At 44.9% G+C, this 13608-nt stretch overlaps 1 protein-coding gene across 1 annotated transcript in view; it reads left to right on the plus strand.

Moving 5' to 3' along the window:
- The first annotated feature begins 414 nt into the window (after positions 1 to 414).
- mob2a (MOB kinase activator 2a) overlaps positions 415 to 13608 on the plus strand; it is a 59980-nt gene continuing 46786 nt past the window's right edge. The window contains exon 1 of the mRNA XM_070907793.1: positions 415 to 495. Coding sequence (XP_070763894.1) covers positions 479 to 495 — 17 coding nt within the window. The 5' untranslated portion in view covers positions 415 to 478. The remainder of the gene's footprint in view (positions 496 to 13608) is intronic.

Genomic DNA, 13608 nt, shown 5'->3' on the forward strand with positions numbered 1-13608 from the left:
TGTCAGCTAGCACGGTAGCCATACAAGGCTTCATGACAGAGGTTACCGGGTTGACCAGCGGCATCCCAACAGACGAGCCTCACTCGGCGCCACCGCACACCGGACACCGCGACTCCAGGCAGACCCGCACCGCTGCCCCGCTCTCCTCCGCTCGCCTTCGTGCTCAAAGTCACTCAATGCTGCACTCCCGCTGCCAGCTAACGGACTGATCCGACTGTGTTGCTGCCACTTCATGATCCGAGCTAGCTGAGGATCAAAACAAGGACAATCGCTCAAAGTTTAAGCGGCGTTTGCGTTTGACCGGCCAGGATCCAGCAGCTGGGAGAGACACGGGCCCCGGGGAGAGCGACTGGACTCGGGGTGCCAGGCAGCCAGGGCAGCGAGGGTGGTGGCTGGATAAACTAGGGGGTCGCCTCCAGCTCCTGGTGGATTTATCCCCTGCCAGCTAACGTTAGCTAAGCTAGCTACAAACAGCGCCATGGATTGGTTAATGGGGTGAGTACCGACAGCTAACGTGCCTAGCCAGCTTACTCTCCTCTGTCAGGTCAACTGCGCAGTATTTCTGATGCTGGCTGCAGGTCCACCGCACACGAGCTGACACCACCAGAGTCAGCATTAGACAGGTGCACTGTCGCGCTGAATACTGTTACATTTCCACTTTAACACATTCATGTAGCCACAGGCGGGTAGCATGTTGCCTAGCTTAGCTTAGCGATGCTAGCTTGGTAGCAAAGCTGGCTGGCAACGGTCTCATCCTGCAACGGTAAACCAACCCAATGTTACCCAGGGCCAGGCGATATTTTTGGGCATGCCTATAGCCTGCAGCTATCTAGCTGGCAGCGCCCAGATTAGGTCGTGAGAGTATCTCCGTAGAAGCCAGTTTGCTGTTTGGGGAGCTTATTTATAGGAATGATTAACACAGCGAATGGGCTAACGTTAGCAGCCTGTCAGTCTTGCTAACGCGGCTGTGCCCGGCGTCAGTTTATTGCCTTTGCAAGGTGCGCTGGCCGCTTTCACGAGAACTACCGTTAGCAGCCATGCTACCTTACCTAATGTGCAACCTTTGGGACACAACAGAGGTCCCGGTGTCAAGGAGCTCATTGATGGAGAATATGGCTCTCATATTAGAGAGATACTGAGATAAGAAGGATACATACACATTACACAGATGTTGGTTGATGGCAGTGAGTCATTTAATTGAAACGGCAGTTTAAGGCTTTGTGTAATGTTTACGTTGATGTAGCAGGTGACACCTTACAGAAGGTGATGCTGATTTGTCACTTTCTTTTTGGTTTGAGTAAGAGCTGGTGGTCAGTACTACTGGATGAGATACATCTGTCTCAGTCTTACACCTGCTATACTGCTATACAGCAAGAGTTCATGGCCACAATCATTGTACTGTAAGCAGGATTAACGTATGACATCAGTGTAAGTGATAAGAGTAGCTTCCCAAAGCTTACCAGCCCAGTCTGATATCGTAGAACTCGGATGTATTTGCTATTTGTTAAGCAAACTTAAAGGTCTGGTCACAACCTAAGTCCTATTTGCCTGTAAGTAAAGGAGGGGCTCAATGAAGTCACACAGTTGTGTTTTGTAATTTCTTTCCTATGTTAAGACGTTTACATGCACATGGGCGAGCTTTAATTTCACTGTGGGATCTTTCCAAACAGGAGAACATCAGGTCTTTGGCATACCTCGAAAGGTTTGGACTTGCACAGTAAGGTGTGTCTCTGTGAGGTTATTCTTCTTTTTGCTGACTGGTTATCAGGCTGGCTGGCCGGCCGCAGATCTGGGCTGAAGAAGGGTGGAGCCATGTTGTCAGGGGTGTTTCTTCACATTGTGACATTTTGGCTGAGAGATAACGATGCAGTCCCTCTATACAGCCAACCACAATACCAGTGTTGACGAACTATTACCTCTGCCAAGGGGGGTTTTGTTTTCTTTTGTCCGTCTGGTCTATCTCTCAGTTTGTTAGCAGGATATCTGAGAAAATACCCAACAGACTTGTATGAAATTTAAGATAAAATATAAAACAATTTAAATTTGGTTAAGCCTGAGAAAAGTTAGGTGTTTTTGGTATTTCATGCTGTTTCTTTATGCATGGCCTATTTCATTGTGTTCCGTCTCTGAGCGCTTTCTTGTAGTCTTTGTTTTGCTCAAGTTTGTTTCCTTCTGACACTTTCTTTCCTGGTTTTGGCAACTGGTTCTTGCACTGACCTGTCTCAACAGTTGCATCAGGTCTCTCAGTTGTAAATGTGATATATAGGTCTTTACCTCCTCTTCCTTTTCCACCTCAGTCAGTCACATGAAATAATGTTAATTTTCTGCCCCAACAGTTGGTGCTGTCAGACTTAAACTGGTTTGCTTAGTGATCTGTTAGGAATTCAAAAGCAACACCCAGTTACATCTTAGTGTTAGAGGAGGTGAGAAAAGCGAAGAACCACATGCGAGTAAAAGAGAAGGCCTCTGCCTGCCTGTGTTTGTTGACAGTCAGGATTATCATGGATGTTACTAAATGTAGTTGGTATTAATACACGTTCTCCATCTTAGGAAAGTTGTTGAATCTTATTTTGTGGTGTGTCGCCCTTTAAATGTCATGGTGTTGTGTTCTCTCAGAAATATGACTCATGCTTATATATGAACTAAAATAGTTTATTCATGACAAGTGAAGTAGGCTATCTACAATGTGTTATTACTGTCAGCTCTCTATTTAGCTGTTGTGCCTTTCGCCCATTTCTGCATGTTGAGAGTTTGTGTTTACCTGCGTGTTAAAGCCGCACGTTGTCTACTGTTTATGTATGCGGGTGAGGTGAGTATGTGAGCTGAATGCATTGGGTAGCGAGCAGGCGTGCGTCCAGCTTGCGTCACTGACAGTGGAGTCCATGAATGAGTTAACCAGGCGTGTAATCACTCTGAATACGGACCCAGGGTGAAGGACGCCACAGCCAGGACCAATGGAGGGAGGACGTGAGGAGAGAAGAGAGAGAGATTGAGCTTAGAGATGATGGAGGGAAGAGAGATGGAGTGGTGACAGCAGCTGATTTGGGGAGAAATGTGCTGATGAGGAGAGAGAAAGGAAGGAAGAAGCGTGATGAATGAAAGAAGCGAGACTGATGAGGGGAAGGCAGGGTGATCTAAAGGGATGGAGGGACGGGAGACGGCATGTTTCTTTTCTTTTTTTTTTTGACCGATGGACGGGAAGGGAAGGGTGGAGGAAGGGGATATGAAAGTTTTTTGATGGAATGGTTGATTAGGGAGAAAAATAGGGGAAATTATCAGGTGTGGGGGGAAGGAGTGGAGTAGTTGATAAGAAGGATGAAGCTCCACAGGGAATCAAATGGAGGTCTGTGACAAGCACATGACGGCCTACTAATGGTGGGCAGATTAAGGAAAGGAGATATAGAGACGATGATATGAGGGCTTACGGTGGGTGACGAATTTGCAAGAACAGAATCTTTTTTTTTTTCTTTCTGCTGTTTCAGCAGGAGGCTACAAATAACGCCTCTTGGAGTGTGTATCACCTGCATGCTTGCCTGAAATCGTAAGCCAAAATGCAAACTACATTCAGTGCATCTGTGTGCTGTGTATTTATTTTGGATAGAGAGCATTATTTCAGAGCTGAACAAGCTCATCTGTCCGGATTCAGAGTCAGGACAGGACGTTAAATCGCCGGGGGGGAGATGTGCGACGCCTAAATGTGGTCTTTTCCTGCTGGGTGAAATGGGCAGGCTTTGACAGATGTTTAATCCCCTTTGCTTTTGAGTGATGGATTGGTAATGCTGAACGAAGAGCGAGAGAATGGAAACTACAGCGGCTAAGTGGAGCGCCTATTTAGGCTGCCTGACCTGAGCGAGAGTCAGATTTAATGTACACTTAGCTTGCACTGCATTACCTGTGACTTAATGGTACACAGGCAGCCTATCATTATCAGGCAGCGTCAGAGTAATGCAAGTAATAGTATGAAAGATTCCCGTAATAAAGGGCTTGCTTTTATCCTCTCATTTTAGGCATGATGCCTGTCAGGTTGTCGTCTTTGACAATTTTGTTTTGAACATGTTTTTTTCCAATCAAAAAACCTCCATACCAAAATATATCCATAGCGCAGAGTATCAAAAAGCATAGAAGGTTGTACTAAGTTCTCGTCAGATTCTTATTGTTGTATATTTATTCTTTAATAAGATATTTATTAAAGATTATTTACGAAACAATTTTGCTCATTTCATATATACCATATGGACATTTTTGGCAAGTTACAAGTTCTTGTAAGACACCATTAAACACTGATATGCTTGGTCTGTTTTGTGGAGAAAAAGTGTATATTTAACTCATAAGGTATCCAAAAAGCTTTTATTTTGTATAGATGATGAAATGTATATTAACACACCGGTATAAAAGAAAATTACATTTTGATCAGATGGCATTTTGTTTGGAGAAACATGTCAAAACGCCTTTGAAGCAGAAATTGCTGGCATTGAGCTGCTCACCCTTCAAGCCTCTGTGTGTAATCGTCTCTTCCTCCTTGACCTTTCGCGTTACTCAACTTGTCAGTTAAAATTATTACAAATAAAAAAAAGAGAGTGAAAACAATGTCAAGTGATTGGCCCGATTGGCAGATAGAGAAAGGGAATTTACAAGAACCACTTATAGGCTGAACTTCCTCTACAGTGAGGAACGTCTGTCTATTAGCAATGTTCTGTCTCAACGCTGTGGCTCACATCCAAAAAAGAAGTGAGTTGTGGTGTCTCTCAGTAGCTTTTTACTGGTGTGATTGTTGTCACGTTGATTGTGGTAGTGCATTTTCTCAACTCTCATGACCCCAGCAGTTGGACAGTTGTCCCATAAATGATTCTGTATTTTAGGTTTAAAAACATGGAGGGAGCACCACATGGATTATAGAGACTATTTCTCAGTTTCAAACCAAACAGTCTAAATGATCAGAGATCATTTTCTGTTACAGTGTTTGATCATATTAATGGAGAAGAGAAGTGGGTGGGTTCGCCCAGGGTTCCTGCAACAACAGGCCCATTCATTTTTTCCATTTTAGCTGATTGACTATTGGAGCATTTTTAACACATAAATGAGCATGAAACTTTCCTGTTGAATCATCAAATCATTAAAAGGTTTGTTGGAAAAAAGATGTTAAAGGCATACGACTTATATCATTTCTATAGATAAGGCTGTATGAGATACAGAGAGCATTGTGGGAAAATCATCTACTGGCTGCGCTTCAATTCTGTTGCTGTGATTTTTGTGAACAAGTAACTTTTGGATGAATTTCCTGATTGCAGCAACAAAGTGTTCTGTTGTCTTCTCCATAACAACCACTGACGAGGCTCAAGGGAATTGTAGTATTTAGTGGCACTCAGCATACCAAACTCCAGTGGGGAAAAAGTTAATTTTTGGGTACAAAGATGAAACATTTAAGGTAACTGGTGGCCATAAGTCATTAAATTATGCAACAGCATCCTGTATCTCCATGTTGAGGTTGTCATAACCTTTCAAATGTGAATTTACAAACATTTTGCAACTCCATATGACAGGAAGTACAGTTGCTCTACTCAAGCAGATTCCTTGCAACCATATTCCTGTGAAATGTTCTACAGAAATGAACTTCTTGTGAAATTATGAAAAAAAAAAAAAAGAAATGTCTCTATTTTCACATCAACGGATCTCTACATGTTGTCCTGAACCGAAGCACGAGAAACTCCCTGGTAGCATTTTGGTTGATGGTGGTTTCATTCTGTACGTCTGCGTGTTTGAGTAATATCCTTTTTGTGCTTCTGACTTGCTCTGTGTGTATATGCAGATGTTCCCAATGGGGATTTTTGCACACTGCAACGATGTCCTCATGCAACCCCACTGCCTAATTTCCATCTCTACCTTACACACACACACACACACACACACACACTATTGCATACAGTCTTAACCCAGGTGGCTGTTTCCGCTGCTCGCACCGCAGATGCGTTGCTGATAATAGGCTGTGACAGATGAGCAGACGTCATCTCAAAGCAGTCACCTGCTCGAGAATAGAAACGAACCAACGCTGTCACCGCTGTTGCTTGGTCTAGACTAGGATGGAGGCTGACTTTGCTGTCTTTTAATCATCCGCAGTGTTTCTCTGGTACGCTGTTCTGTTATTAGGACTGACCCGAGGGCAGTGTAGCAGTCAGATTACCAGAAGGTCTCGGTGTCAGCCTGGGAGAGAGCTCTTAACTAGCTTGTTACTGTTACGGCGAAGAGAGCTTCTGTTGGCTCTCCGTGTGTCAGAGCCCGCCGCAAGAATCCTGCTCTATTAAGAATCAATTTATTGTGTCTGGCACTGAAGTTGCTTTAAGACTACACACCCAAGGCTGCCCAGGCCAAGACTTCTTAAGACCACGTAAGCCAGCCAAACCTTTAATGGCAGTAACGTGGTGTAGTTTTACAAATTCACCCCGTGTTGGGAGTGGCAGATAGCCCAGTATCTCATCGGCTCTCCACAGCACCCAACCCTGAGAAAAACGACTCTGTGGTTCACATCAGATGTTTTGTAAACGTGACTTCCTTTGACTGATGGTGTTAGGTGCAGAACTTATTCATAAACAGTTTAAGTTTCCAGTCACTCGGCCAGTAAAGGACTTGTGTGTCAATACTGGAGTTGAGCTCTTTATCAAACTGGAATCCAACTTTGTGAGAGCTTTTCTGTCTTCAGTAGAGCCCAAGTTTCCTAAGTTGAGTGGTGTCACTCAATGATGATGAAAAACTATAGCCTATACTATAACTAAGACAAGAAATAATATTTTGTCCACCTCCATTTACATAACAACAAAAATTAAGTTAAGTTTCATTCAGTATATTTTGCAGTGCATTTCTATGCGATTGCAATCAATCGCACAGAGGTGATATGAATGTTTCTCTCATCATTGGATCATGTGCCTCAGTTCTCAATTGAAGATCAGCTTGGCCCTGCTTTAACTGGGTCCTGGCCTTGGGCTCAGTGGCAGGCTTTGGGCTATTCTACCATGATGTGCTGCTGTGCTGAGGTATTGGCTGGATGACAAGAAGACTAGTTGGCTTGTTTACTCCCCAGAAAGGGCATTTTAGTCACTTTCAACCTCTAACTCTCTCTGTGTTTCACTGCCTGTCTCTCTCTGTCTGTCTGTCTCTCTCTCTCTGTCTCTCTCTCTGTCTTTCACTCTCTGTCTCTCTCTCTCCCTCTCTCTCTCTCTCTCTCTCTCCCCCTCTCTCCCTCTCTCTGTCTGTCTCTCTCCCTCTCGCTCTCTCTCTCTCTCCCTCTCGCTCTCTCTCTCTCTCTCTCTCTCTCGGGATGCTGATGTGCTGAGACGTTTGCGTGCTTGACTGCTGCCTGAGCTGGACTGTTCAGCCGCAAAGAACAAGGCAGCGTTGAACAGGCCCAGGGCAGCCTCAGCCCTCTCCGAGAGATGTTTAACAACCAAAGCTAGCTTGGGTGTTAGCTGTATCCGGAGCTGAGCATGTAGGAGGCTGGCCTTTATATGCGGAGCAATATTGTACGAGCTCTATCATGCTGTTTTTGTGTGCTGGCCTCATGTGTCTTTGGGTGAGGGACAGAGGGAAACTGTGGAAAGCAGAGCTGGAGGGGAGTCTAAACAAACAAGTCCTCAGCTTCCCTCTCTGACAGATCTGTCCCCTTCCTCTACTTTTGGCGGCGTTCGCTGCTCATCGAGGCTGTGTCGTTATTTTGGGGCAACAGTGGCAGATTCCTCCTCTTCCCCGGCCCCACAACAGAGCAAAGACGTGAGCAGAGGCGTCACCACGCCGTAAAACCTCAGCTGTCATAGTTCAGAGGTGTCGATGACTTCGGGTTTCACAGGAAGGTGACACCTAGAGCAAGTAGTTGATCTAGTAACAACCACGACTAGCAGCTCCAACACACCAGCGAGACGTGTTTGCAACCAATACAGAAAGAACTAGCTTGTCTTCCCTTCAGTGACGACGTAAACTACAAATCTAACACAACCAGTTTAAGGTTAGTTGGTTAAAATCTGGTGTGTGGAGAAAAGGTCTGAGTGAATGTTAAGCGAGCCTTCCTCGGGCTTGAAGACACAATACTGTATCATGGAGGGTGTTTAGGACGTCAGTGTGCATCATTGAGAGAGATATAAAGGCTCTATTGAATGCCTTTTGAGGAGGCAAATAGCCTGGGTACAAGATCACGCACATACATAGACACACTCCTGAGTAAACACTGCTGTACTCTCTGGTTTGTCTCTTGAGACGCCTCTCTACTTCCCTGTCTTCCCTTCCCTTTCAGTGAGGCAGGGACACAGAGAGGCCCCGAAATAAACGTGATACCAGAATGACTCGGCAGTTTGCCTTTCACTGAATATGCAGAAGTAGATAATTGGAGAATCCAAATGCACGCACGGCTGTATTAAGCACTTTTGCAAGTACTTGAGATGGAAACTCTTGCTAGGTGTGGTGTTTTTTGCCCTTTTTGCCAGTATGTTTGAGTGAAGATGGGGTTTCAGAAGCCTGAGGACAGTACATGCTGTGTGAGTATGGTGCAACCTAATACTGTGATGGATAAAGAGGTTGCAAATGCAACCCAACTCAATACCTGAGCTGGCTGTGCTTGTGAAGCTTCTCCACCCACTCAAATGGGTCCTGACCTGTTCAAAAGCTTGGAACAGGCTGCGTTTCACGATGTCAAGTGCGCAGTTTGCTGACATTTAACCAGCAGCCTCTGAAGCCTATGGTGAGGTAACCACTTAGGTGTACAGTAGACCTCCTTCTTATATAATGTGCCTGTATATTTGGAGATACATTGATCTTCATAACCATTTTGTTATGACTTTCACTTTGAAGATGTTCTGCTCATTTGGGCCACACTGTTGCTTCTGGCATGGCCTGGGGTGTCAGTGTGTGTGTGTGTTGCCTCTATTTCACTTGGCAGGAGAGTGGCACCATGCCGTGACTGTGTTTACTCGTAACGCTCTGGGCTGCCCTGCCCAGTACACACAACTGGCACTGCCATCGGATGGAGAGACAGGGGGAAAGAAAAGACTGACTGACAGAGTGCAGGAAGGAACAGTCGTGACTAATCAGCTGCTCTCTCTCGCTCCTGCTCCCCTCCTGTCTCTTGTTATTGGTCAAAAGAAGACATTTTTCTCTCAAAACATGTTGTTTCATTTCAAGCCAACTTTGCCACACAGATCCTGGACTTAACTGGGTTCTCCAGTAGCAGGACTGGCTGCCACAGGCCTGGGAGCAGCTACTCTTCTGTCAGAAAGTATCATAGTCATGGACCACTGCCAGCTAGAGCCGTCTTAAGATCAGCTAAAATAAGTTGAACCCCCTGCAGCAGGATTTAGGGTTGCTGTTGCCATCCACCCACAAGGGACACCCTGCAGAACGGTTTGCTGGATTTATTTCCAGACTGGTTGCAGTCTTTCAGATTCAGTTCTGGCTATAAGTTATATTTAATGACACCTTTCCTCTTTGGGTACAAGCATATTTAATCAATCAATTTACACTTTTGAAGTAATCGGACAAGTATGATATTTCTTATATTTAATCATAAGAGGACAGCTTCTGAATGTTTTGATGTAAATGTGGTGGTAGGCACACACATAATCCTCATCTGTAAACAAGCCCCCTTACCCTACAGAGTCTCAATGTGGTGTCTAACCAATTTATCAACTTATATTTTATAATTACTTTAATATAAAAGCTTAATAAATTCTTCTGACTTCAGTAGAGACACTCTTTATCACAGGCGAGGTAGGGCGCCTTTACGTTATACTTTATGGGAATGGAACGTGAAGGTTATCTGCACCAAAACGTAATTGCATCATGTCTAATTTTCCACCAAATTTCATTCAAATCTGATCAGAGGTTTTTCAGGAGTCTGGGTAACTAACAGACAAAGAGGACCAACAGCATCCTTGACTTGGGCAGTAAGATGGAGAGTTGGGATGTGAAATGTAGAGACAAAAATGCGAAGATTGGGCACTGGAGCAGTGCAAATTGAAAACACCAGAGAAAAAGAGAGAGGGGACAGAGGAAGAGAGGGCAGCTGATAAAGAGGAGAGCAGCAGGAGAATATAGAAAGTGCGGGTAAAGAGCGAGGGAAGGAGGGAAACGATAGTGGCGCAGAGGCGATGGGTGAGATATGGAGATAAATGGGAAGCGGCAAGGGGGTCAGAGAGCTAGATTAGAAACAGCAGAGGTCTGCAATAGAGGACAGAGAGGGAGATTTAACAGCAGGGGCCTGGGCTGCCGGTGACCGAGTGAGAAATGGAGTTTGGAGCCGTGTGGGGGGGTAGGAAGGGAGGCAAAGCCAACAAAAGGATGAAGAAATGAAAATGCATTGGATACCTTCTCTGGATCTTGCATTCATTGGTTCAATTCCCAAAACCAAGATTTAGAGTGCTTGCCCAGCAGAAGAGTAGGCCCTCGTTCAACCAGCCAGATAAGAGACCTAATTTGTCTTGGAGGAGGAAGCCTTTAATTCTGGGTGATTTTATTTATTTTGCACTAAGATGTGGTCAGCACCCTCGGGTGAGGCTTCAGCTGAGCGGTGAGCTGCCAAATCTGTGCAGAGCTGGTGGGCTGCTAGCGTTGGTGTAAGCTTGCTAGGTTTGTCCTTGGTGGCTGAGGCTAGGCTGCTAGGCTGGTCTGAACTGTAATTGGATTAGAGATCTCTGCGTTGCATCAGGCGAGGCAAACTGAGTGTATACACACACACACACACACATACACATACACACACATACACGTACACACACTTTAAAAGCACACAAGCCTCAGGGAGCCAAGTTCATCTGAGTACTCGAGGCTGTACTCCTCCTCTGCCTCATTTTTTCCTCAGATTTTCTTCTTTCTTCGGCATCCTGCTATTTTCTTTATCCCCCTTTTAATCATCGGCCCACCCCTTCCCCCTGGCTGTTATGTGTATGTGTAGGTGCGTGCAATCATGCATTTTGTGAGCATGTAAGTGTTTGTGTGCATGTATATGGATCAGCCCGGTGTCATGGATACCTCCCTAAATGGGATTACAGGAGTTGCAGCGGTGCCCATGCTGCGAACACCTGGGAGAATAAAGGACAGGAAGAGAGTAAAAATAGTCTAGTGTAGATAATAATGTGAACCCTCATACTGAACTTGATAGATGTGAATATGAAGACGTCCTACTGAACTTGGAGAAAGGAGTGAGGGAGCTGCTCTTGACCTTTTTCAATTGTGAACTTCCTGTTTAGCAGCTTTTGACAGGAAGTAGAAGGTGATGTCATGGGTGGTGTGCATCCTGATTGCCTCGTTTACTCCTCTTAACATGATGGTGTGCAGTGACTTAATCTGTGAAGAGTTTCCTTTACTTCACCAACTGGGAAGAAATGGAATAGAGCTCATGATAAGTTGTGCTAGTGTCTTTAAACTTGTTTAACTCATTTAACTGTACCCAGTTAAACATTAACTGGGTACATTGCGTCTCTTATTCTATCCACTTATTGTCTGTCTCACTTTGTCGCTCATGTGATGTGTGTGTCATGGAGGTGTCATGTTTCCTCGGACGGATTTTGGTAATTTAGCTGATGTTCCTGTCTTTGAGAGGCAATGAATGAATATGAATATGGGAATGGTGAACTTCCAGGTGATCATTACCAGTAAACATTACAGTTATCATGCTCCTCGCTATCAGTGAGGAGGGTGTAGTTCCATAGAATAATCTTGCATAGCGGTGCATGTGCCAGGAAACAAAATAAAGCCAAGAAGAAAAAAATGTACTTCATCTCTCCGCCTGACCTGTGGAGGAAGAAACGGTGCACTAAAAGGTGTCAGGTGTTACTGATCACTGTAATCCATGAGCAGGGCGTGGTGAGGTGTGTTGTTTAGGTTTTAGGTTTGCTGGACAGGTTTAAACAAGAGGCTGGCATGGCTGAAGAGAAGGCTTGAAGTAAGAGATGAGAAGTTCAGCAACCTACAGGAAGAGATACAAGATCACTGCACAGTGTTTGTACATGCATATGTGTGTTAACACTTGTATAGCACATGTGGATGCGGTTGCGGTGAGAAATTAAACAGCAGCGAGGCAGTCAGTAAGATTAGAGGAAGAGAACGATAGAACAGGCTTAATGGCTGACAGGCCGGCACCAGCAGCCATATGTTTCATATGTGTCCGCTGACTACCCTGCCGTATGGCTCTGATCTGCACATATGGCCTGTACATCTCGACTTCCTGCCACCATGACAGCCAAGTGAGGGAGGGAGCAGACAGCATGTGGACAGAGATGGAGGGAGGGAGGGTGTAGCTCTGATGTGGGGTGATCTTAAATGAATTCCTTTTAAAACCAGGACACACCTTGTTTTTAGTGTAATTGATGCAAAACACCCAAATCCACACCCAGCTGATATCATTCAGTGCCAAGGTTTCAAACCTATGAAGCAAGGAAATTAACAGTGGCAGCAGCTTACACTGGCAGATTCAGTAGGCATGTTAAATTCATTTTTAAAAATTTCCAAACCCAACATTTAGTATTTCACAGCAATGAGATGTCTATTTAATCCTTTAAAATTTTCAGGTGTTAACAGAAGAGGTGGGCCGCTCCACTGAATCTCCACTGAACTGATCAGCAGTCTAAAACACACAGATGTTTAATGATATAAAACAGAGAAAAGCAGAAAGTGAAGCTAAAACCAGAAACATTTTTGCTTAAAAAAAATGACTTGAGAAATTAATGATAGATTATCTAAAAAGTTGTTTAATTTTCCTTTAATCGACTATTTGTTTCAACACTACCAAAGACATCCTCATCTCTACATCTACTGATGTAACACAGGCTACCTTGTGGACAGCCTGCTGCTGCCTGCTAAACATAAACGTGTGAGTTTGTGAGTGTGTCACAAGCCAGCTCCATGAGACGCCTCACATCTAAAAAAGGATATGGAGGAGGAGGGAGATGTTTTTGAGGGAAGAGTTTGACTTGGAGCAAAGGCAAAGGGATAACAGAGAAGGGAGCTGGTGTTCAAGGTCATCTGATTTCCGCTACTGGGTTAGGGTCACTGTAAGGGAGCTGCTGACTGGGCCTCCCAGGAGTGAGGCAGAACAGCTCAAGACTGGACACAACACAAAAACACAAGACACACAACAGAGGATTTGACCCCTATAAGGCCTCTGATATCCCCTTGAGGAAGTGTGCGTGTGTAAACACGGATAAGTCTGACTGACTGAGGGCTTACAGAGGGCCACGCTGAGGAACATGCTCTGTCCATGTGCTGTCCTAGTCATACACACACAGCACCCTGTACTTCATTATAACACAGTCGAGGTCTGGGGTGATGTCACAACACTGGCCTTTTCTTCTCTGTTGTGTGCTCCCAGCCGTACACCTGCTAAACGTGACCTTTCTAAAAGCCGTTTTAATCACCGGTGGCCTCTGAGCTGGGTGGCTCGTGATGAATGCTAACACTGAGCCAACAGTGCTAGCATTAGGAGCTAGCTTAAAAGCTAGCTGCGCTTAAGACTTGTGAACACCGAGTCCAGACGTGGGAGCGAGGCCAGCAGCTCACTTTGCACAGTTCAATCCAGGAAGCTTTATTGAGGAAGTCAATCTAGTCAACTAGCTAGCATGTTAGTGGAAGGGTTGG

This window comes from Enoplosus armatus, chromosome 6 (genome assembly GCF_043641665.1).
Source record: "Enoplosus armatus isolate fEnoArm2 chromosome 6, fEnoArm2.hap1, whole genome shotgun sequence".
In the NCBI taxonomy this organism is placed as follows: Eukaryota; Metazoa; Chordata; class Actinopteri; order Centrarchiformes; family Enoplosidae; genus Enoplosus; species Enoplosus armatus.